This window comes from Phyllopteryx taeniolatus, chromosome 2 (assembly GCF_024500385.1).
Source record: "Phyllopteryx taeniolatus isolate TA_2022b chromosome 2, UOR_Ptae_1.2, whole genome shotgun sequence".
Lineage (NCBI taxonomy): Eukaryota > Metazoa > Chordata > Actinopteri > Syngnathiformes > Syngnathidae > Phyllopteryx > Phyllopteryx taeniolatus.
Window position 1 is genome coordinate 8266945 of NC_084503.1, and position 26336 is coordinate 8293280.

A 26336-nucleotide genomic window follows, 5' to 3' on the forward strand; every position below is an offset into this window, starting at 1 on the left:
GAAAATATTGATTACTCTGTTGGCAGGGTTTTTTTTTTTTTTTTTTTTTTTTTTTTTTTATAAAAAGGTGACCGGTCGACCTCTGCTACCAGCCTGAATATTATCTTCTTCTTATTATTATCTGATTCACATATATATATATTTATATATATATATATATATATATATTACACTTATTTATTCATATATTTATATATATAACCTTATCCTTATCTTATTCTCTTGCATCAGACGTCTTTCTAGGCTGTGTAAAACATACTGTAGGTGGGGTGTGATCCTAGCATCTAATTGGCTCAACCACAGTCCCAATCAAGCTCCAATAAAAATTTGAGCCAATTAAAAATTATTACTTTACTGTCTCTCTCATTCCAGACTTGGCAACCCGGCATCATACCGCTCATCACAAAGGCGTCTCTTTTTTTCCCCTCAAGCTTTAGCTCTCTCTTCTCTTCCAGTGTGGCTGCTCTTCCTTTTTTTTTTTTTTTTTTTTTTTTTTTGCAAGCTCTCAGTTTTTGGACCTCATAATCCCTCCCTCCCCCGCTCTTCTATCCTCTCCCCCATAGCCTTTATTCCTTTTTCACCATGCATGCCCATCCCCCTTCTACTTTCTCTTTCACCCCATCCTCCTCTCAATCCCACCCACCTGCCTTTGTAGTCCCGGTGTTGGCAACATTGAGTTTGTGTGTGTGTGTGTGTGTGTGTATTCTTAATAAAACGGTACAATATAATTACATTTTGTTAAGATACATTTTTGGCAAAACATTCAACTGTTTTTTTTTAACTCGGAAAATTGGGGATTGTGTGTGTGATGACTGAATGAAGAAGCTGTTTGCTGACTACTACATGTGTATAATAATAATAATAATAATAATAATCATAAATATTATGATTGTTATTATTACTATTATTGTTACTATATATTTATAACGATTTGAAATATAATTTTAATTCATCATTAATTAATCATTCTATTTCATTGAATATTTCACGAACCATAATCATCCCATGCTGATTTTAACTTACATGTACTTAATTTAAAAAATAATGTTCTGTTTTAGTGTCACTGATGGTGTAGTGGTACACTCGCCTGACTTTGGTGTGTGCAGCGTGGGTTCAGTTCCCACTCAGTGACGGTGTGAATGTGAGTGCGAATGGTTGTCCGTGTCTATATGTGCCCTGCGGCTGACTGGCGACCAGTTCAGGTTGTAGTCTGCCTTTTGCCCGAAGTCAGCTGGGATGGGCTCCAGCGCCCCGTGACCCTAAACAAGATAAGCGGTGTTGAAAATGGATGTATGGAATGTTCTGTTTTAGTGAAGGGGTGTGCCATCTGGCAGGTGCTGTAATGAGGGTCATGACCTCCTGTCAACAGCCACTCCCAGGTTTCCATGATTAATATTTTCACTCAAGTTACAATCTGTGCTTTTATCTGAGGGAAAACACAACTGCAGCGCTCTAACGGTAGTGTGTATAGCAGACGTGTCCCAAGTCCAGAGGTTACTATGGCAAAAATTAAGCAAAGGACGTCGAGAAAGTAATCACTTACCAAGTCATAAATCAAGTCATAATCCTGCTCAGTCACAACAAATATTGGAGTGATGATGTTTTTTCAGTGATAACATTAAAAGTCTGATTTACATCTGTATGTGTGTGTGTGTGTGTGTATATATATACATATATATATATATATATATATATATATACACACATACACACACACAGTGGGTATTCAAGTATTCAGACCCCCTTAAATTATAATAAACTACTTGTTACATTGCAGCCATTTGCTAAAATCGTTTAAGTACATTTTTTTCCTCATCAATGTACACACAGCACCCCATATTAACAGAAAAAAATGGAATTGTTGAAATTTTTGCAGATTTATTAAAAAAGAATAACTTAAATTATGATTAGTATTCAGTCCCTTTGCTGTGACACTCATATATTTCACTCGGGTGCTGTCCATTTGTTCTGATCATCCTTGAGATGGTTCTACACCTACAATGGAGTCCAGCTGTGTTTGATTATACTGATTGGACTTAATTAGGAAAGCCACACACCTGTCTACATAAGACTTTAGAGCTCACAGTGCATGTCAGAACAAATGAGAATCATGAGGTCAAAGGAACTGCCCGAAGAGCTCAGAGACAGAGTTGTGGCAAGGCACAGATATGGCCAAGAATACAAAAAAAAATTCTGCTCCACTTAAGATTCCTAAGAGCACAGTGGCCTCCACAATCCTGAAATGGAAGACGTTTGGGAGGATCAGAACCCTTCTTAGAGCTGGCCGTCCGGCCAAACTGAGATATCGGGGGAGAAGAGCCTAGGTGAGAGAGGTAAAGAAGAACACAGAGATCACTGTAGCTGAGCTCCAGAGACGCAGTCGGGAGATGGGAGAAAGTTCTAGAAAGTCAACCATCGCTGCAGCCCTCCACCAGTCGGGGCTTTATGGCAGAGTGGCCCGACGGAAGCCTCTCCTCAGACACACGAAAGCCCGCATGGAGTTTGCGGAAAAAAAAATACCTTAAGGACTTCTTCACTCAACCTACCATGTTTTGGGGACGTAGGAGGAAATCGGAGTACCCAGAGAAAAACCCACGCAGGCACAGGGAGAACATACAAGTTCGACACACGCGAGGCCGGATTTGAACCCGGGTCCTCAGAACTGTGAGGCAAATGTGCTAACCAGTCGCCCACCGTGAATAGTAAACATTATCCGTAAAATAAAATGGTACCCTGTCCCCTTCAAATGACAAGGCTTGTTAAGTCATGTTTTTACCTCATAAATACCAAGTAAATAGTCAAGTGAGGTTTTAGCCAAGCAAGTCCTAAATCCTGAAATTGGAGACTCACGTTTGGCTTGAGTCCGCCACCTCTGCTGTACAGATAACCAATCTTCAGGACGCTAATCCACAAGGTTATTTTAACCATAAAAAAGCTCAGCTGCCATTCAGTCAAGCTTTATTGATTACTCTTTAAATGTTTATTATTGCTGTGATTGGCTGCCGACCAGTTCAGGGTGTACCCCGCCTCTCACCCAAAAATAGCAGGGATAGATTCCAGCACCCTAGTGTGGATAAGCGGTACGGAAAATGGATGGATGGATGTTTATTATTAATACAGTGATTTATCTGGCGGCGGCACGGTGGAAGACTGGTTAGAGCGTCAGCCTCACAGTTCTGAGGAGCAGGGTTCAATCCCCGGTCCCGCCTGTGTGGAGTTTGCATGTTCTCCCCGTGCCTGTGTGGGTTTTCTCCGGGCACTCCGGTTTCCTCCCACATCCCAAAAAACATGCATTAACTGGAGACTCTAAATTGCCTGCAGGTGTGAATGTCAGTGCGAATGGTTGTTTGTTTATATGTGCCCTGCGATTGGCTGGCAACCAGTTCAGGGTGTACCCCGCCTCCTGCCCGATGACAGCTGGGATAGGCTCCAGCACGCCCGCGACCCTAGTGAGGAGAAGCGGCTCAGAAAATGGATGAATGGATGGATGGATGATTTATCTGTCATCAAATATTGTTGCTGTTAGATGAAAAAAAAAACATTTACAGGAATCAAATTTAAAAACACAGCAAAAATTATTGGGATGAGAAATATTTATATAAAGGAACATAAACCCGTTCCACACTGCATTCCCAGTGAACTGGGGCATCAGAGATGTAACAGAAGAGCCAGGATGAATTCCCCTCTGCCTTTCAGACAAAACATGCTGAAGCGGGACATTGCTTTCTCTTGTGGACGTTGAGAGAACACAACCTCTATTAACACAATTAGATGAATGGCAACATCAGCATGGCAGTAACAATTGTTTTCAACACAAAGGGGCGTTACGCTGAGTCTTAGGTGTTAAACTTCACCCTCTGGTCACGGCTGACAACGTTCCACCTCTGTTTCACCTCTGACACTATATTGGAACTTGGAAAATTCCCAGATCGACCTCAAACCTGCATTCTGTAACATTCCCTGATACACAGGGCAGTGAGCTGGGGAAAAATTGGGAAAATGCCAGAATAGGTGACCAGTGAGAAATAGCCAAGAGCTCTCTTTTCACCGCTATCACACGATGTTGTATGTTTACTAGGGTTGGGCATCGAGAATCAAGAACCGATTGGAGCCGGGGCTAACGTTCCAGTTCTCCCTGAATTGTTCAAATTTAAAAAATTCGGTTCCCAGTTTCGATGCCTAGTCCGGCGAACCCGAAGAATAGTGTGGCGAAAACCAACGAAGAAGAACGCGTACGAAGACGTGCTTGTGCCCAACGGCGGCGGACAAAAGTGTCTCTTATCTTTGTTCAAATTAATGACCAGTCGCCTCAGTGCAACATTTGGAATAAGATTATATTGTGCAAAGGAGGCTTTCATGCCGTGCAGCATCTGACGCGTGGAGCTTTAGTGAAGTCAACTATCAGTCAATTGGGTGACTGAAACAATAAAATACGTTTATGCCAACATTGAGAAAGCTAACAAGAAAAACGGTTGGTTGCATTTCTGCACTGATTGTTAGCATTTATTTTAGTCTTCAAACCAATGTAAGAGCCGATGACATGAAAAAAAAACCTTAACATTGAGCTAAAACTTCACCGTAGCAACTTTACATCACAATGAATTGGGACAAAATTCACATAAATGTCGTCTCACAGTATCACAATCACTAACCTTGTGCCTCATCGTTGAGTATGGAAAGGAATCAACGTTTTATAGCATTTGGTTCCATCCATTAAAAAAAAATTTAAATCACTGGTGCCATGTGAAGTTACTTTTCGTGCCAAAATGCTGAGTTGCGGTGCATACCCTTCAAAATAAAAGGCTACAAGCTTAAAACAGGAAGTCAAGTTAAAACTTGCACATATATACCATTTGATGTGATAAAACAGTCCCAATTAATTATTTTAACAATGCTATATTTAACTGTTAGCTGAAACATTAATTAATTAATTAATTAATTTTAAGTCAACTGGGTTAGTTCCACACACATTGCCTTTTAGTTCATAGGTTTGATATTGATAATGGTTATAAAGAACCCAGAGTCAAATATTCATTTTAGTCTATGCTGCACACTGCTAAGAAAATGGATGTTCGTAATTTGGACACCCTTTATTTAAACCATGCAAACTTTTTTGACCCAGCCCCCTAAAAGAATCAGAATCAAGAATCATTTAGAACTGGATTCTAAATAAGGAACCTGAAAAATTCAGGTTAAATTGTTCAAATTCAAACGATACCCAACCCTAATGTTTACGTTTTAATGTGTTGATATTTTGATGTGGACATATGCCTAATAATGGCTCTCTTTGACAAATTCTATGAGTTGTTTGTTTGTTTGTGTGAGCACACGTTTGTTGTGTTGACAGCTCTGGCTCGGGAGAAAAGAGGTAGGCGGAGAGCTTCGCTAGTGACGTAGATAAGCTAAAGAAATTCAAATGACCTGATGTCAGGCCTCTCGACAGAAAAGCGTCTGGAACTCAGGAATGAGTGGATGATTTTAATTCATATTTCACGTTTAGTGTGGCACCGTAGCGACAATATTACATCCCAAATACTCGAAAGGTTTGGTTGAGGAAAATACGGGACCTTTAAACATGACCATATACAACATGTTGCCATTTGTCGCTTGGCTACATACTATTAAAAGGACATGCAGGAGACCATAAAGAATTTACTTCAAATTCATTTTTAAAAGATTAGATTTTCTTTCCTCCATGCTTTCGCTGTCCGATGAAAAATATAGAAAATTTAGATTCATTTATATCATCATTCGAAAACGTCTCGTCCTCACCATGTCCTCATTTTGTTTGGTGTGACAGATTCAATGCATGTGTTAGTCTGTTACACACTGTATGGTTGGATTAGAGGAAGATTAAGGCCACTCTTACATGACTGATGGATCTGGATCTGGCCCCTACCCGACACCACCCGCACTCCTATTGTCTTTGCATACTAGCCAGATACTGAAAGGGGAAAAAAAGGATTCCCTACAGCAGACATCTATCTTCAAGGTTCACTCCGAGAGCCCTTTCATTGATGTGATGTATGTTAAACCCTAGGTTAGTTGTCCCAAAAGACCATCTCTGACAAAATTTGACAATTTAAGCACGGCCCTGTTCCATTTGTGTTTTTATGCTACAAGCTACAAGCTTCCTTTACACAGATGCACAAATGTATTTTCTTATTAATTTAATCTGTTTTTTTAACAGTTATGGTCGTTGCTTTGACGAGAAAAAAACGTATCTAATCAAACTGATCGTTTCATTAAATGGTCTTGCAGCAGATGAGTCTCATACAGAAAAATTCTGTATGTAAGTGCATGTGTGTGTGTGTGTGTGTGTGTTTGTAAGATCTTTACCAGCCCAATTTGGAAGACTAATCTTTATCTTATAGAATCCACAAATCGCAAACGTTGCTCTGTCCGACTTCCCAATAAATATCACAATACAAACAACCAAAGAGGGAGTATTTTGAACTCATCAAAAGAGGGTGAAACACTTTGAAGAAAAGACATGACACCAGGCAACACAAAGACAGATGACATGTAGTGACAAATAAGAACTAATCCATTCTATGCTTGACTCATAAACCCCAGACCGATTACCTTAAAAGTTTAAATTATTAAACACGGGAGTTGAGGGTGGCACGGTGGATGACTGGTTAGCACATCTACCTTACAATTCTTCAAATCCCGGCCCCGCCTGTGTGGAGTTTGCATGTTCTCCCCGTGCCTGCGTGGGTTTTCTCCAGGCACTCCGGTTTCCTCCCACATCCCCAAAAACATGCATGGACTCTAAATTGCCCGGATGTGTAAATGTGAGTGTGAATGGTTGTTTGTTTGTATGTGCCATGTGATTGGCTGGAGACCAGTTCAGGGTGTACCCCGCCTCTCGCCCGAAGATAGCTGGGATAGGATCCAGCACGCCCGCGATCCTAGTGAGGAGAACCGGTACAGAAAATGGATAGATGGAAAAGTTGAGGTACTGCCCACCATATATATAAATATCCACCCATTTTCCAAACTGCTTGTCCTCACTAGGGCAGACATGCAAACACCAAAGGCATGAAAAAGGTGACAAAAATATATATATATATTGTAGGGGGGTCTGTGTGGATTCCCCGGGCCCCCTCAGATATTTTTTTAAATTTTAACATAATTAAGCAATCTGGAAGACTCTGAAGAGTACAATAAGGCAAAATAAATTTTCTTCATGCAGAAAAACATTTATTTGCACCGCTCAAATACAACCCCAATTCCAATGAAGTTGGGACGTTGTGTTAAACATAAATAAAAACAGAATACAGTGATTTGCAAATCATGTTCCACCTACAGTGGCCTCCACAATCCTGAAATGGAAGACGTTTGTGACGACCAGAACCCTTCCTAGAGCTGGCTATCCAGCCAAACTGAGCAATCGGGGGAAAAGAGCCTTGGTGAGAGAGGTAAAGAAGAACCCAAAGATCATTGTGGCTGAGCTCCAGAGATGCAGTCGGGAGATGGGAGAAAGTTCTAGAAAGTTAACCATCACTCCAGCCCTCCGCCAGCCGGGGCTTTATGGCAGAGAGGCCCGACGGAAGCCTCTCCTCAGTGCAAGACACATGAAAGCCTGCATGGAATTTACTAAAAAACACCTGGACTCCAAGATGGTGATAAATAAGATTCTCTGGTCTGATGAGACCAAGATAGAACTTTTTGGCCTTAATTCTAAGGTGTGTGTGTGATGAAAACCAGACACTGCTCATCGCCTGTCCAATACAGTCCCAAAAGTGAAGTATGGTGCTGACAGCATCATGCCGTGGGGGTGTTTTTCAGCTGCAGGGACAGCATTCGAAGGAAAGATTAATCTGGCCAAGTACATGGATATCCTGGACAAAAACCTTCTCCAGAGTGCTCAGGACCTCAGACTGGGACAAAGGTTCACCTTCCAACAAGACAATGACCAGAAGCACACAGCTAAAATAACGGAGTGGCTTCAGAACAACTCCGTGACTGTTCTTGAATGGCCCAGCCAGAGCCCTGACTTAAACCCAATTGAGCATCTCTGGCGAGACCTGAAAATGGCTGTCCACCAACGTTCACCATCCAACCTGACAGAACTGGAGAGGATCTGCAAGGAGGAATGGCAGAGGATCCCCAAATCCAGGTGTGAAAAACTTCATCTTTCACACCAAGCATCATTCCCAAAAAGACTCATGGCTGTATTAGCTCAAAAGGGTGCTTCTACTAAATACTGAGCAAAGGGTCTGAATACTTATGGCTGTGTGATATTTCAGTTTTTCTATTTTAATAAATCTGCAAAAAAATTCAACAATTCCCTTTTTCCTGTCAATATGGGGTGCTGTGTTGGTTGGTTACATTAATGAGCGAAAAAATGAACTTAAATGATTTTAGCAAATGACTGCAACATAACAAAGAGTACAAATTTAAGGGAGTCTGAATACTTTCTGTACCACTTTATATCTATATATATATATATATATATATATACACACACACACACACAATGAATTTCTCTTGTAAAACATATTTCACTTCTGACCAACACCTCCCTAGAATCACAGAATGCGCCCCCAGAATGGTGTCCTGACAGTAGAGGTACCTGCCAGTCCAAGCAGAAAATTGAGTATGATAGTGTTTCTTACGCCTCTTCACCCAATAACCACCCCATCCACTCATCTGCCGCTCTCTCTCTCTCTCTCTCTCTCTCTCTGTCTCGCTCTCACTCTCTCTCTCTCACACACACACACACTCGCGCGCAGCTACACACGCACATGCACAAACACTCACACATTTTTTTGTTCTGATTATGCGACATGATTGGATGTTTCACTAATGTTGGAAGCTCCAGGCAGCTCATTCGCTGATCCTTATGTGCCAACTGAGAGCTCGGCATGTCTATTCTGAGGCAGGAAGGGGTTTTCCCATTTGTCACGTTCATATGAAAACACAAAACACCACTTACATGAGAAACAAGAATAGCATGATAACAACATGTTAGCAATACTTTTAAGCAACTTAATTCCCCTTCCATGTTTTCAATAATATGAGTTTATTTTGCCAATATATACAGTATGAGCTTTATATATTGTACTCCATATTGCAATCGATTGCTCAGAAGGCTGAGCATGACCTTAGAGTTGAATAAGGAATGAACAGTAATTCCCCCTGCCCCACACCTGCACATGGTAGGTGCTGACTCAAGAGTCAAATCCAAATTGCTTTTTGATTGTGATAAAATACTGTTTAAGGTAGGGAGAATTTCTGCACAATTGAATTTTTATTTTAAACATTTCTTTCGTGAAGGAATGTCTGCAGGACCAGAGCTTATCTACAACCATTGCCCATTTTGACTTGATTCCCTGCTATTAGTTATTGATTGAAAATGGGTACCATCTGAATATGGTAGCAAGTCCAAGTCCAGCCAAGCAGATCATGAAGGAAGTAGAACTGGATTAAAGAATAGACATGACAAACGGGAAAGTACATTCCTGTAGCAAAGGTTACACCAAAGGTCGAAACAAGCAGCTTTAACACCATGATTTTGTTCAATTGATATATTCCACATAAAACTACAACTTTAAAGCAGAAGTATTAAAGCAAGTCAGAGTTGCAAACCATTTAAGTATCAGATTAGTATGCGAGCATTTTGTTTGTATTGTTTTATTTCAGTTTAGCAAGTGATGAACACATTTTAAAGAAGGACAATTTGGCAAAAAGAAAAATGTTACCAATAGTTTTTTCATTTGTCTTTGTTGCACTCTTGTGCATAATCAAAAATCTGATTTGTTTATTTTGCAAGCTTACAAAAGCAAGAAAACATCTTTTGTTTACCATTATGTGATCTAAGATCTCTCTCATAATTAGAAAAAGATAATGTGAATTCTTACCCCTTTGCAATTCTTACTTCACGTTTGAGATTAAATCAATAATTACAAATGTGTTATTTGTGAGTCCTGATGGAATAGCACATTCTGCTGCACTGCATTCTTTGTTATCACGCTTTCTCCCAACAAAAAAGGCAGAATGTGCCAAGAATGACGACATCTTCGCCGGCTCTGATGCTCTGTCCCCACTCAGTCAAGTGAAAGCAATCCATGACAACTCACTCAAAATAACATTTTACATTACTCAATAATATGTGTCTTTCCTCCTTCTTTTATATGTTATTATGCCCTCCCCCTTAAGCATGGCAGGCATTGGAAACCAAATTGTAAATGAATCATTTAACATTTAGTTCACAATAGTGGCCAGCAACTTCATCTTAACCGCAGTTTGCATTTGTTTGAACAGCTTTTTAAATATGAACACTGAATGTGAATAGATTTTTTTTGAAGCTGTAAAACTTCTTCAAGGGTGAGCTTGATTGCTCAGCCTCAAGACTATTCTTGCTGCTTGGTCAGTTACTTCAGTACCGCCACCTTCATCTGCAATGAAGCTGATAAGAGTTATAAGAGATGATTGGGAGTGATAGAAACTCATGGCCGTGCTGCCACCAGCAGGATTTAAAAACCTAATTTCTCCCTGAATGATCCACGCAGATGTCAACAACACATACTCACTATCCCTCACTGATGAAGGCAGGCAACTACCACGGCAGGTGGCAACACAGTCCATTTATGTCCAAACAAATATATTGACTCAATTGGTACACACATATTATGCATTTACCCCTAACAAGGAAGCGATCTCTTGCACTCCCGAATCGATGATCTAAATGTGCATAGACACTGCACAGGCTAATTAAAGTTCTTCCCAGGAAACAATAATCATAATTGTTTAACGAGAGATCCAGGACACAAGCGCATCAATTAACACAAACTAATTTCACTAATTTCAAACAGCTTGAACAGCCAAGAATCCATTCAGACAAGAGAAATGTCTCCTCAATGTATACACATTCAACGGATTCAGCAAACTATTCACACAATATGTGTAAACCTACTCAAAACATCTGCTGCTCGGCGAGCTAATGTGACAGCGATAACACAGGGCTTCAGAGACCAACAAAAAAAAAGGCAATGTCATATGCAAACGTTATGTAATGGTGTATGATGGAAGTTGTACAAACCAGACACAATGAACAGCATTAACTCTGTATGTAAGCACAAAGTACCAAATCACAATAACAACAGTAAAAAGTGAAAAGTATTGGAAACATTTCCCCTTCTCAGGGCACTAGACTTTCTACTGCCTCTGAAGCGTGTAAGAGAAAAACTCCTACTACTGACGGGAGAATACGCACAAGGCCAGATTTGACAGGGAACGCCCACATTTTAGGGTTGTTCCACCCAGAGCGCGTATCGGGTAAGAAGGTGCTTAAATGACAGACTTAAGTTGATGGAAGAATCTCTTTTCCTCTAATGCATATGGGAGAATATGGCCCATTATGACAACGCCAGAAACTGGCACTGCCAGCGCCCCAAGTAATTTATTGCCCTCTTGCAAGAAGAACACATATTACCTGGCATTTATGCTTCATATTTTTCATTGGATTGGGACGACAATAAATACATGGTTTTCTGAGTGAGCGACTACTACTACTTCTTTCTCAACAAGGGGTTTATTTACCTGTGGAAATATTTCCGATTGAGACACACAAGGATTGTGTCACAATGTGCAAGTAAGCCAGAGACAAAAATGGTTCCCACTGATAGGATAGTCAACAATTTCCTAATGGAGATGCAAATACTATGAACTTTGCTCTTCCTGTTCCGATTTTGTATCGCTCTGTCTGCTTTACTAATAGATGTTTCTTGCTATTATCTTTATCCTACTAAATGTGTTAAGAGACTATCAATGTGTAGCCATATTTTTTTTTGTTCCACAAAACCATGATGAATTGATTCACAACATTGACGAACACCACTCAGGGTCCATTTGGCTGTAATCGTAAAGTGCCCTCTCCAGAAGGACTTGTTTCATGACGTAGCATGTGCATACATGTGGCTGTATTATGTGAATTTGTCCTGCAAGGAGAAGGCTGACTAAGCTGAGCGACAGAGAGGTATTAGTCCAGAGAGGTATTTGAAGATGAAAATCATCCTCTTCCTCCCAATAATGACTCATTCAAGCTACAGGGATGCAGAGATAACGTTGGGCTTTAGCCTCGGTGAGATTGCGAGAACAAAAGGGGGAGACTGGGGAGACTGGTGGAGTAAGACAGCCATGGAAAGAACAGAAGTGTGTCTTGTGAGATGGGGTAGTTTGATGGCTACCAGGACACCCCCCAAAATTGAGCTCAGGCACTATGGATATCTCGGCAGGGTTGTCAAACTCAATCACACACGAGGAAAAAACACAAAGCACACTTTAGGGTGAAGGCTAAACAGGATTAACAAATGTTAGCAGACTAAAATAAATGTTTTGGAACATAAATGTGAATCGTAACAGGATATAATATTATTACAAAATAAATCATCCGGTTTCCTCCCACATCCCAAAAAACATGCATGTAAGGTTAATTGAAGACTCTAAATTGTCCGGAGGTGTTAATGTGGGTGCGGATGGTTGTTTGTCTATATGTGCCCTGCGATTGTCGGGCCACCAGTTCAGGGTGTACCCCGCCTCCTGCCCGATGATAGCTGGGATAGGCTCCAGAAGCGGCTCAGAAAATGGATGGATGGATGGAGTACCCGGAGAAAACCAACGCAGGCACGGGAAGAACACGCAAACTCCACACAAGCGAGGCCGGATTTCAACCCGGGACCACAGAACAAACACAAACATTTGCCAGAAATTCCTGCAGCTCCTTCAATGTTTCTGTCAGCTTCTTGACAGTCTCTCTAACCAGTTTTCTTCCCGTCATCAACTCTGTAGAGACGTCAAGTTCTTGGTAATATCAATTCCATACAACTTTTAGAAACCGTTTTAACGTACCGTAAGTTTCATATTTGTTAACAGTTAATTCAAGATTATCATGAAGCATTTTGCAGTTGTGTAAATTATCTTTGGGAGATAACCAAAGATATATGAAAGGGTTAGTTAATTCCAATGTCCACCATTACCCAAATAAGACTTAGCCATCTTACAGGTTACAGTGCTGATGTTGGCAGTGTACTAATTAAAGTTATTTATTTAAATGTAGTATTGTTCTGCTTCTTTGCCTTGAGCCATATTTTGGGTATTGTAAGAATTTGTGTTCATGTACAGTATATAGACTGCGTATTTCAATGTTCTTATTTTATATATCGGTCAATTTTTCAATTATCGGTCATTATGTTGCAGTGATTTCTAACTTGTGGGTCGCGGACCCGTTTTGGGTGGGTCACAGATTGGTCACAGTATTGGTATCGGCCACAAAAATCCCATATCAATCGGCCTCTACTTTAAATGGTGGCAGGTGTGTGCTGAACCCCAGTTAACATTCCTTCATTCATTCATTCATCTCCCGTACCGCTTATCCTCACTAGGGTCTGGAGCCTATCCCAACTGACTCTGGGCGAGAGGCGAGGTACACCCTGAACTGGTCGCTAGCCAATCACAGAGCACATATAAACAAACCTTCGCACTCACATTCACACCTACGGGCAATTTAGAGTCTTCAATTAACCTACCATGCATTTTTGGGGGATGTGGGAGGAAACCGGACTACCCGGAGAAAAGCCACCCAGGCACGGGGAGAACATGCAAACTGCATACACGCGAGGCCGGATTTGAATCTGGGTCCTCAGAACTGTGAGGCAGATGTGCTAACCAGTCATCCACCGTGCCGCCGCCATTTAACATGTGATTGGTTAATTCTGAATTGAAAACAGCCGCTACCCGAGTTACTGTATAACAGGGTGTGCAGACTTGTGAGACCACATGAAATCAGTTATTTATTTTTACTTTCCATGTCAAAAATATTTAAAGACACGCAAAAGTCATAATCATGTTTTGTTTCTAAATAGATCAAGTAAGGTTGAAGATAAGTATTGAAAACGTGCAAGGACTGACAACAATATAGTACTGAATTGTTGAGCGAGAGCATAAAACTCTTTTTCACCGTCTTAGTTGTCTGGATTTTTTGGCCGGGGCTCAAACAGGGCCGCGCTGACGCAAGCTGGGAACAGCATGCTATATAAACACCAAGCGCCCTTACTCCAATGCAGTGGCCAGTCGGCAGAATTGCCACTTGCTTATTCATAATAACTTGGCCCAGTTCTACAAGTATAGCATGAAGTTAGCCATCAACTATGCCCACAACTAGAAAACTCACACATACGCGTGCACGCACACACAAACACACACACACACACACACACACACACACGCACAAACACATGACTGTATACATGAGCCTTCATGTTGAAAGTGGTGGGAATGTTACCACCTGCAACCTGCTGATAAATAAGCTGTATATCTCAGTCACCTAAAGGCAGCCATCTGCGCTGGGCTTTCTCTGCTGCATTCACACAGGCACAGGTATGCGCAACTACACACTTAACACACATGTACGCACACACACACACACACACAGACACACACACGCGCACACACACACATACGTATGCACACACTTGACTACTAGGACCAGGGATGCTTTTTGTGATTTTCAGATCAACTATACAGGCAGATTATTGAAAAAAATGAATGATGTATGTGTCTTTATAACATAGTTATTCACAAAGGCAGCCTATGTATCTCTTAACAAATAAAAGGAGCAGGAACACGGATTTGTCATTTTTTTTAGTGCCACCATACCATGGCTGTATATATCAGCCTTCATGTGTCAAGGGCACAAGAAAGCCAAACAAAGAGGACAAAAATAACATAGATATAAAAATACAAACATTTTTTTTAAAAGTTCTGTAACCTTAACTACATCTAAGTCAGTCACAAAGATGAATCAAAAGGAGAGGCAATCGTTCGACTACCTGCTTATGCAAAAGTAGTGAGAGCAGGAGAAAAAGAGGGATGGTTATGGAGGACGAGAGTGATCATTGTCACAGGATCGCACAGGAAGCCATGACAACCATGCCTACTGTTGGCCAACACTGAAAATGAGCACCAGGCCAAAGGGAATGAAAATATGAAGACGAGTTCTTCACCCCCGACATACACTTGCTCACTCTCTCTCACACACCCACAAACACACAGACTAATTGTTCATTCAGCACAGCCTCGCGCCATTCAGTCATTGGACACACCATGGTTGCATTGTTCAACTTAAGTCTCGTCGCTGAGAACAGAAAGCTGGCCATTTATGGTGTTCAAAATGGCAGAGGTGAAGCCTGATGGCCAAATTAGCTTACATGAGCTCGACCGAAGCTGTTTCATTGTGTGAATGAAAAATATTTCAGCTAATTTTACACTTTCGAAATAGGATATTCAATGAACTGCTTAAGAATTTAAACTAAACGCCACAGCGCCAAACCATCATGAACAATGTAAGCGGAGACCGCCATAATGAATCTATGTGGAATTGCTTTGTGTAATAATATCAATGACAAAAAAAATTTGAATTTACAAGACCGGATGACGTTTATTTCAACAAGCTAAAAATAGCCTGTTCCACAGCCTCAGAAGTCCCCTGAGATTATTACACACGCACGCACGCACGCACACACACACACACACACACACACACAGCATTATGGAGGAAGTTTTAATGATATGCCGTACAGGCCTCCCCTTACTGCCAGCTCAGCACTGGAGCCTTCAATTCATACAAACAGCCGCCAACAAGAAGAGCTTCCCTCTTCTTCGGCCCGCACAGCAGCTGCCTCACGAGTACTTGCACATCCTTTCATGTCCCCATGTAGTGAACACCCTCACAAAACTCGCACGTACCGTGTGAACATGAGGGAACGCACAAAACATTTCCACGTAAAGATCGCTTCAGGGGGATAATGGGTAAAAAAGTTAGGGTTAACTTTTAAACACAATAAACCAAATTCACAAAAACGTGAATGAGAGCTGTTGAGAGTGGTACCTCGAAGGTCAGTCGAATTCCCTTTTGATCAACGTTCAAAAAACATTCTCGTGAAGATCAAGTACAGTGTTACCTTGTTATATCACGGTTCACCTATTGCAGATGCAGTGCATTGCATATTTTTTTTTCATATTCATATCACTTTTCAGTGTAACGTTTTGTTTTGAATGTTGGGACAATGACAGGAAAATCTCGAGGGTTGGTTGACATGATGATTAGGAGAAAGGTTGATATATTGTGTGTCCAGGAGACCAGGTGGAAAGGCAGTAAGGCTCGAAGTTTAGGGGCAGGGTTTAAATTATTTTTCCATGGTGTAGATGGGAAGAGAAATGGAGTCGGGGTTATTTTAAAAGAAGAGTTAGCTAAGAATGTCTTGGAGGTGAAAAGAGTATCAGATCGAGTGATGAGGCTGAAACTTGAAATTAAGGGTGTTATGTGATTAGTGGCTATGCCCCACAGGTAGGATGTGACCTCGAGGTGAAAAGAGAAATTCTGGAAGGAGCTAAACGAGGTAGTTCTGAACATAACAGACAGACAGAGAGCGAGTCGTGATTGGTTCAGATTGTAATGGACATGTTGGCGAAGGAAACAGCGGTGATTAAGAAGTGATGGGTAAGTACGGCATCCAGGAAAGGAACTCGGTGGGACAGGTGTTAGAGAGGAGGATGCAGGAGATAGGCTTAAATGGAAAAAGATGACACGCTGTGGCGACCCATAACGGGATAAGCCGAAAGGAAAAGAAGAAGATGGATTTTCCAGAATCAAAACTCTTTGCATCATAAAACCCTTATTAACTACACAGGCAATGGTTTAAGTAATGTTCAGACTCAAATGTGCAACACCAGTCACAGTAAAAGTCCTTTTGTTTACAAAATCTCGGTCAATGCCAGCTCCGACTGAGGGTCCAATCAAGACAATAGGAAAGGGATTAACAATGGGAAGTTAAAACCTACCAAAATGAAACAAGCAACAATGCTTAACGTGGCAACGGAGCCATGACTTCTGCTCAGTCATTTACTACCAGCCTACCAGTATTCATCTATGAGTGATATGACAAAGGTACTAGGACGCTGTCTTTCTGCTTTAAATGAGTCTGCTTGCTTCGCAGTAACTTCTGGTGTATAAAATATAAGCCACAAAACAAAAATATTAAACACGCACAAATAGTAAATTCTTTGATGCTGGCAAAAATGCGGACGTCAAGCATTATGACACGTCCAAAAATTGTATGACTTTTAAGACATATTTTTCCGTTGTTTGTACGCCATGTTTTATGACCATTAAAAGGGACATATTATGGAAGATTGGCTTTTTATTTGCCTGTATATTATCAGCTGGGTCTCTTTAGCCCCTGCACAGCCATCAAGTGTGAAATTAAACAACCAAGTAAACCTTTTGTTAGTTACCTATTTCTGAAAACTTGTCTGTGAGTGAGCCATTCTTCATGTTGAGAATTCTGTCATGATAATTCACATTTTAACTCGTACAACAAATTTCTCAGTGCTGACTCCCCCTACCCAGCAAAAACCTATCAGCAGAGCTGCAACAACGTTACCTTCTGATCAATGAAACACACGGATCTGGATTGCACGGTGGGTGAGGGTGGGGGATATTTGTGTCCAATGCATTAAGAATATCCCACTTACAGACTCAATCACCAATTCAAGTAATGCTGTATGTAAACGGTAAGCATCTTGGCCTGATAATTAAGCAATATCACCCAAGAGGGAGTGATTTTGTACAGTATATCATCACGGCTGTGATTAGGGCGTAGGCACGAGGCCGCAGTATAACATCATCACAACATCACGACCTCGAGTGTGATATTGCGATATGATATTTATACAACAATTCTACAATTTGATGATTGAAGATGTCTTTGTTTATTGAATCATTGATTGTGCTCAAACAACACAAATAACAGCAAATTGTGGCATTAGCCGCAGAGTTAGCCATTAGCATTACATGCTAATTAGCCAAACCGTCAGCGTCAACAGTGACCAAAAAAATTAAGTAAATGAAGTTTGTTTTTCTGTTTTCATTTTCACAGCGCAAGTTGGACTAGTCTTCTCGTTGAGTCGCGTCATGCTATTTACGTCAATTAGTGGGCACGCCACAACGATCAACTGAGCCCTAGTTAGCCACATTAGCTTGTTGGCCAAGTGTCCACTCTTGTTTGTACATTTAATGTGTCGTTTATGTAGGTATGTTACTAAATCCAGAAAAATGGCCACCCTTTCTTTCCATTTCGCTGTGCCAGATTTCAGGCACTTGGATTTAGCCGAGGTCCACCAAAATGAATTTTTTTTATTGTTTCGCGCAAGGTCGTCCTTGGTATTTTCCAATGACATTGTTGGGAAATCACTTTACCACCTCATTTTTTTAAATGTTCAATTCAGATGAGATTTTCTGTGGTTCTTCGATTTCAGCGTCCAAAATGACACATTCATAGGATTCGGACACGACGGAAAACGATATGGACGTGATGAACTATTATTATTATTGTTTGCTGTGAAATTCTGACGATGCTCTTGCTCTCGGTTTGCCCCGGAAAATGAGATGGCTTGAACGGACCTGGATCCTCAGTGCTTTACCATGTTTCCATGTCTCTATACTTTCTCTACACTTTTAGTCAATAGATGCTCTGTGTGTGTGTGTGTGTGTGTGTGTGTTTGGGTATGTCTGTTTGTGTGGGTGTGTCTGCATTTATCTGTGGGCAAGGAAAGGGTGAGTTTTTTCATCCTGAAATTTTGTCTGTTTTATCATGTTTTGAACTCACTTTGAGTTGCATTGCTATGTATTATAAAGTGCTTCACAAATAAAATTTATTTATTTTCCTAGCAAAGAGTTTCGGTCAAAACATTTCTTATTGATTTACATTGATTTCTGGACAAGTGCATTTGGACCAATTTGACAAAAAAAAGTGGCATAAAATCCTTAATCCTCATCAGATTCTTACAAACTAGGGCTCATTTTATTCGTGTTTCTATCCTCTATCCAATATCCTATATTTTGTAAATGATTTCAGTAACATACCTATTTAATGTGTCTTTTAATCACATGAGCACCACCGGAAGGTTTGCTGTGACATTTCCGGGCTTCTCTCCATACCTTTGTCTTCATCAACTATTTCAAATGTTAGTTCTGGAAATATGTCCATCTTCAAAAGTCCCAGTACTGTTGTACTGTACTGTACTGTACTATCACTCGTATAGTTTAATGTATGTTTAATGTACAGTATATAATGTGATAATACTTGTGAGCTTTGGTAGTATTGAGCACATCGTCTTTGTTGGTCACAAAAAAAAAACAAAAAAAAAATTACACCTTTTGGTTTCAATTTACCACAGTATAGTTTAGGTAAAGCCCTGGAGCAAAATATACAACTCTTCCCTAATGTTGCTTACTAGAGCACAAGACAGCTGTTACACCAGGATTAATTGGAATGATTCAAAGAATGCATCAATAGTGTATGGTATTCTAAATGTTGCATTTGGATTGACAATAATAGATGTGAGTGGTTGGAGACCATGAACCTGTGTTACAAGCAAAGTAGAAAGGCAGTGTGAATGTAACACATTCATTCATTCATTTTCTACCGTTCGTCCTATTCACAATCTAAGATTTATCATGCTGATTAACATGGGCAATGTTCTAATCATATGACTTTAATGCACACATCCACAAACCTGGTCCCAAAAAAAATGTATATAACTATTGTAAGATAATGTTATAGTCATTAAATTCCAACTATGAATAGAAAGTAGTTAACCAGTTGTGATTTTTTCCATCTACCCAGGGGAAGTAATGCAGTTCGGGTTCTACATGCTGGGACTGCAGGGAGATACCTTGAACATTTCTGGCTGCATGTTTTAACAGATGGCGGGACAGCTGAACCTAACCTGAGCCAGCCATACAATGTGTGATGCAGCTGCACTAAATGGATGATAGCATGATGATGAAGACAGTTACAGTGTTTGTACTTGTCATGCTGTTACAATCCATCCATCCATCCATCCATCCATTTTCTGTACCGCTTATCCTCACAAGGGTCGCGGGCGTGCTGGAGCCTATCCCAGCTATCTTCAGGCAAGAGGCTGAGTACTCCCTGGACTGGTCGCCAGCCAATCGCAGATGCTGCTACTACATATTGTTAAAACCGAACCCCTGAAATTGATAAACCTTTGTTTTGAGACAGTCGTTTTAGCATAAAAAATTTTTTGAAGAGACATGAAAGCTTGTCCAATGAGATCTTCAATTTAACCACTTTATTCTGTGCCAGTTTTAGTATCACTCCACTGTGACGTGATGAGGATATTTTAAATCAATCCACAACCCGAAACACCGCAAACATAACTACAGTGAACACGCACAAAACTATGCTTCAAAAGTCAAGCAAACAGGTTGAACAAACAGCATGCATAATGTCATACCAGATGTCAGAAAATCGTGTGAGACTTTTCAGTGAGTATCTCGAGCACAGATGTCAAACTCAAGGCCCGGGAGCCAGATCCTGTCCACCGCACCACTTACAGAATGTATTGAAATATATTTATTGTGATGTGGGAAAGGGTCTATCTGCTCAATACAACATTCATCCATCCAACCATTTTCTGAGCCGCTCATCCTCACAAGGGTCGCGGGGGCGCTGGAGCCTATCCCAGCTATCATCGGGCAGGAGGCGGAAAACACCCTGAACTGGTTGCCAGCCAATCGCAGGGCACATATAAACTAACAACCATTCGCACCTACGGGCAATTTAAAGTCTTCAATTAACCTACCATGCATGTTTTTGGGATGTGGAAGGAAACCGGAGAGCCGGACAAAACCCACGAAGCCACGGGGAGAACATGCAAACTTCACACAGGCGGGGCTGGGAATTGAACCCCGGTCCTCAGAACTGTGAAGCAGACGCTCAAACCAGTCGTCCACCGTGCCACCTCAATACAACATGAGTAGTCCAAATATCAATTACTTAGATAAATTAATTTCACTAACATGAAGCTTAAACCCCTCCTTGAGCCGTCACCTTATCGTGGTGGAGGGGTTTGTGTGTCCCAGTGATTCTGGGAGCGAAGTTGTCAAGGGATTTATGCCCCTGTTAGGGTCACATAGGGAAAACAGCTCCTAGGTGAGGGACCAGCAAAGCACAGCTCAAAGAGCCACGATGATGAGTACACACATTGGAAGACGTTTTCCCTCGCCCGGATGCGGGTCACCTGAGCCCTCATCTGGAGCCAGGCCTGGAGGTCGGGCTAGATTGAGAGCGCCCGGTGGCCGGGCCTGCACCCATGGGGCCCGGCCGGGCACAGCCCTAAGAGGCAACGTGGGTCCTCATTTCCATGGGCTCACCCCCTGTGGGAGGTCATGACTGGGAAGAACGGCCCCCCCCCAATCAGAACTGGAGCGGTGTTTTGGTATTGGACTTCTGTGCTCGTCACATATTGTCCATAACAAACACTATGTTCAAATATAAGGGTGCCCATACATGCACTTGGCACCAGCACACCCTAGGCCGCAGTTCGATGATCGACTTTGTGGTCGGGTCATTGGACTTGCACCCTCATGTCTTGGACACTCGGGGAAGAAAGGGACGGGAGCTGTCAACTCCTGATTGAGTGGTCCTCAATCCCCGGGCCGCGGACCACTACCACAGTGGTCCGCAATCGCCAAGGTCCGTCAGCCCCCCCGTCGACAAATGTTTAGCGGTCCACAATTACAAAGGTCGGTCCATGCGGTACACATGGACAGTGGCCAAACATGGTTCTGGATGCAAATGTTTTTTTTAAATTATTATTATTATTTATTGTTTTGAGGCAGAAATCTTTGTGTCAACCAATTTTTGTGGTCGACTTAGCCCACTTAGCTGATTTTCCATTTTTACTTCTCACAGTTCAGTTGTATTTTAACATTTTAGTACAGTACAACACATTTGCAAATCATCTTTAAGTAGTGTTTATTTTGAAACATTTAAGTATGATTTTTGTTTGTTTATGAGCAACATTTTTTTATTTAATCATCAAGTTGTATTTTTCCCCCTTTTCCTATATTTAAAGGCGCTGTCCATTTTCAAACTGTGCATCCCTGTTAAGAGTGGACTTACAATAATAAATACACATTTATGAACACTTGGGCCGACTATGTTACTGTAGTTTAATGTTGGTCATATGGTGGTGCTTGGAGAGCTAAGCATTTTTCTAGGTAGTAGTAGGTACTCGGTGTGAAAAGTTTGCGAGGCACCAGTCGAGCTCATACAAAGGCTCCCAAATGAGCCGGATGTCTTCAGCGTGCGTCAGCCTTAAGTGACAGCTGCAAAGTGCAGCAGCCTCCGCAGAGGGCAAACTTAGCACACTGCTAATGTGACAAATGGATGCCATAACGGAATTAGATTCAAGCCCAAAAATCACAAGGGCCCATTATCGCCAAGCACTCTGCCTGACAACAAGGATTAAAGGCACACTCCCAGCAGCACGGCCATCATCGCCACAATGAGAGCGGCGTCTGTGTCCTCGCGCAGCACAGCCGCAGACGCAACATTGATCTGCAACATTCCCGGCGTTCCTCACATCCGATGGCCCACGAACAGCAGCATTGCCGAGACACGTGCAATGTCAGCAAGGCATGTCGGTGCTGAGATGACGAGGACCTGCCGGTGCAGCAGCGTCCACCGCTAACGCTACTAACCTGTTTGTCCTTTTCCCAGCGTCTTCTCCAAGCGGTAGGGTCCCACATAGTTGGCGCAATGTCCGCTACTGGCCTCCTTGCCCGATGATGACATGTTTAGGCGTGAAATGACACGCGGGAGGGGCGTATATTTCTTGTCCAAGTTGGACGCGTTTCTAGGGAGAGAACCGCAATTGTGCTGCGCAGTGGACTTTGCCCCTGTCGGCGTTTCCCCACGTCCCTTCCTCGATGTCCTCCGGTCTCGTCGTCCACGGTGCGGCTCAGTTTAGGGCTGTGAACCTGGGGGTCATGGGAGAGCGGTGCGCTGCAGCGCCTGTCGGGTGTGAACTGATGATGGGACAGCATCCGTTGTCGCTTTAGCGTCCTAGTCAAAGGCTAAGTTAATATGGTCTACTTCCGGTTGTTTCTTTCAAAATAAATGCTATAACCGCCCTCGTTCACGAGTCATTCTTCTGTTTAGAATGTGTGACGACTGACGACCAGAAGTGGATAGAGACCAAGAAATGGTCGCTATTCAAGTAAGAGTACTGTTACTTTAGAACAATATGTCTGAAATGAAAGTATTCAGTGAAAAAAAAAAACGACTCAAGTGCTGAGTAACTGGTGAGTAGTTATTTCTTTAATCGCCGCATGAACAGTCAAGAGACACAAATCTAAAATAGGAATTTGCAAATTCAGATATTGCCCAAAATCACTTTGACTAACAGTTTCACAAACACAGTATTTTTGACAAACTAAGGCAAAGAAATGGTCTTTTAATTCACTTAAGACCAATTTCACTGGGGGTCCGCGCTGGGGCCAGGGGTTTTGTCAGAGGGAAACAGCTTGAAACACGCACACCCGCACGCGCACACGCAGGGCTGCCCCTCCCTATAACGTAGAGCCCCACAAAGTACACAGCATAGTTTGTTCAGAAATATAGTCCAGTTCAATTGAGTTTGAAATACAACTTTCAAACAATTCAGTGCAATTAATTCAATCAATCATAGTCTCAGTTCATTTAACATTGATAAGGTGCGAATACTTTTTTTAGTGTTATGATTTATGCCACTGGTTAGCAGATCCGCCTCACAGTTCTGAGGACCGGGGTTCAAATCCCGGCCCCGCCTGTGTGGAGTTTGCATGTTCTCCCCGTGCCTGCGTGGGTTTTCTCCGGGCACACCGGTTTCTTCCCACATCCCAAAAACACGCGCGGTAGGTTGATTGAGGACTCTAAATTGCCCATAGGTGTGAATGTGAGTGCGAATGGTTGTTTGTTTGTATGTGCCCTGCGATTGGCTGGCACCCAGTTCAGGGTGTACCCCGCCTCTCGCCCGAAGTTAGCTGGGATAGGCTCCAGCACGCCCGCGACCCTAGTGAGGAAAAGCCAGACGGAAGATGAATGAATGAATGAATGATTTATGGTGAAAAAAACTTTGATTATTTTATTACCACACCGACTGGATTTTATGACTTGACTTGTGACTTGCTTAAACCAAGTAATGACTTGACTCGACTTGCTTGAAATTTAGTGGCGACTCGACTTGAGACTTGTTTGAGACTTGAAGGTTTTGACTTGAGACTTAATCCCACCTCTGCCGAATGAGTCGGACAAACTACAATTTGCATTCACGTGCTGTGGTTGATCTGCTGGTTTTTATCCCACGGAGCATTACATTTTACAAAAGCAGACCAAGACAGCCTCTTATATGTTCCTCAAGTTCCAAGTGAAGTTCTTGCAGGCCGAAATGCTGACACAGCTGATGTGTGACGTCCAGCCATCCATTTTCTGCAGCACCTATGACAAAATAGAAGTTCTCCTTGTCAACACAAAATGACAAAGTTGACAGTTTCTCCATCTCAGGTGATCCTTCCTTAGTTTCTAGGTTAAGAGTCTTGGCGTCACCCTCGATAGAGCACTATCATTCTCAGGGCTGTACTGGTCTGGTTGTCTTAGAAAACAACCAGCAAAGTCCGCTCCAATGCCCTGAGAATTAAATGACCTGGATGAATGAGAACATTCATTGGCACATACTCTCATTCCATTCGCATATCAGTTACTTCCACCTATGTAATATCAACCGATCAACTCCGCCCACCCCTCACTGCCCTTACAGCCTCTATCCTGGTCCACTTATATTTTTGTTTTATTAATTTTGTTTATGCAGTTGTTCCATTCATGTACAGTATCCTTGTGGGCCTCAAAACTCGCTTACAGATCAAATGCATTGTCCATCCATCCATTTTCTTTACCGCTTCTCCTCACTAGGGTCGCGGGCGTGCTGGAGCCTATCCCAGCTGACTCTGGGCGAGAGGCGGCGTATTCCCTGAACTGGTCGCCAGCCAATCGCAGGGCACATATAAACAAACAACCATTCACACTGAGTTTCACACCTACAGGCAATTTAGAGTCTTCAATTAACCTAGCCTGCATGTTTTTAAGGTGGGAGGAAACCGGAGTGCCTGGAGAAAACCCACCCAGGCACGGGGAGAACATGCAAACTCCACACAGGCGGGGCCGGGATATTTTTTTCCCCCCAAAAAATGCAGAATTGTCAATGAAACTCACGGATAGTGCCGTACACATTTTTTTGAGCCACATATTTAATTGACTGAGCCTAGAGAATCGTTCATCTCCAAATTGTTTATTAGCACCATCATCATCATCATCATCAGAGTCGTGGGTGAGCTGGAGCCTATCTGCAAGGTAATTATCGATTTCTGCCATGCTTTATGGCACTGAGTCACTTTGAAAACTTTGCTTTTTGTGTGGGCAGTCATACGAATGCCTGGGTTTGTTTGATTGGTCAAATGGAGTCAAACGTCACGGCTCTCATTTGATGTGCGTCCTGCGTCTGAGAAAAAACTAGCAGAGACGCAAAAAGGAAGACCAATCTGCGTTTGAGGATGCAGAGCTATAGCTTAGTACTCTGTCCTGGTGCTGGAAATCCAGTACCTCTGTGCCAAACGTTTAATATGTGTTTAAGTCCAATTTTTGTGAACAGAGCCTGATTGTGTTTTATTTATTTTTTTTGATTTAAGATATTTTATTTATTGTTCTACATCATCATCATCATTATTCTTAGAATTATAATTCAAAGTGAATTGTTCTTAGAAAAGATGTACTTGAATTATTATGCTCTATCAGTGGCATAAAAAAAATAAATCAATGATGCTGTCATTTGTCGTCGTAATATTTGGGAAAATATAGTCTCCTAAATACATAAACAGTAATATACTGAGAGAGAGCAAGAACAATGCATAACACAAAAATATTGTACAGACTATAAAAAAAAATATATGGAGTAACATCTGTAACAAAAATCTGCAATACAGCGGGACCGCGAAGCAAGAACCGTGATATAGCGGAGGATTACTGTATCTGTATTGCGTGATGATAGGTTGTAGAGACTCAATGTTGCTGGGTTTGGACTCATTGTTTCCATGACATTTTGATCCCGTGACTCACATTGTCTCAAGTGGAAAATGATCTATGGTTAAGTATAGAATGGTTGAAACAAAGTCTTTGCTATAATGCAGTACCCTCTGTGGTATTTTCTTATTTTCATTACAAAATATAATAGAATGCCCGAACGCCAGTCTGTATTGATTTGTAAAATTAAATTGAATTATTAATGAAGACTATTTGATCGGTTTTGGGTGGCTCGATAATTAATTTCAATTTAGGAATCATATCTGTGCGTGTGTGTGTGTGTGTGTAGGTGAGTCCGTGTGTGTGTGAAAGAGAGAGTGACAGAGTGAACGAGGGAGAGGACCA

General features: G+C 41.8%; 1 protein-coding gene and 1 long non-coding RNA gene across 12 annotated transcripts in view; both read right to left on the reverse strand.

Annotated features, from left to right (window-relative positions):
* The window catches only part of LOC133470229 (serine/threonine-protein kinase BRSK2-like), a 145363-nt gene extending 122390 nt beyond the window's left edge, over positions 1 to 22973 (reverse strand). For 4 of the 11 annotated variants that reach the window (XM_061758358.1, XM_061758387.1, XM_061758378.1 and 1 more), the window contains exon 1: positions 22580 to 22972. In XM_061758358.1, the coding sequence (XP_061614342.1) occupies positions 22580 to 22673 (94 nt within the window). In that variant the 5' untranslated portion in view covers positions 22674 to 22972. Of the gene's footprint in view, positions 1 to 22579 lie in introns of all 11 variants that reach the window. The other 7 variants (XM_061758347.1, XM_061758338.1, XM_061758333.1 and 4 more) reach the window with 3 other exon arrangements.
* A 207-nt stretch (positions 22974 to 23180) lies between these two features.
* The window catches only part of LOC133470298 (uncharacterized), a 101094-nt gene continuing 97938 nt past the window's right edge, over positions 23181 to 26336 (reverse strand). The window contains exon 4 of the long non-coding RNA XR_009785951.1: positions 23181 to 24356. This is a non-coding gene — a long non-coding RNA (uncharacterized LOC133470298). The remainder of the gene's footprint in view (positions 24357 to 26336) is intronic.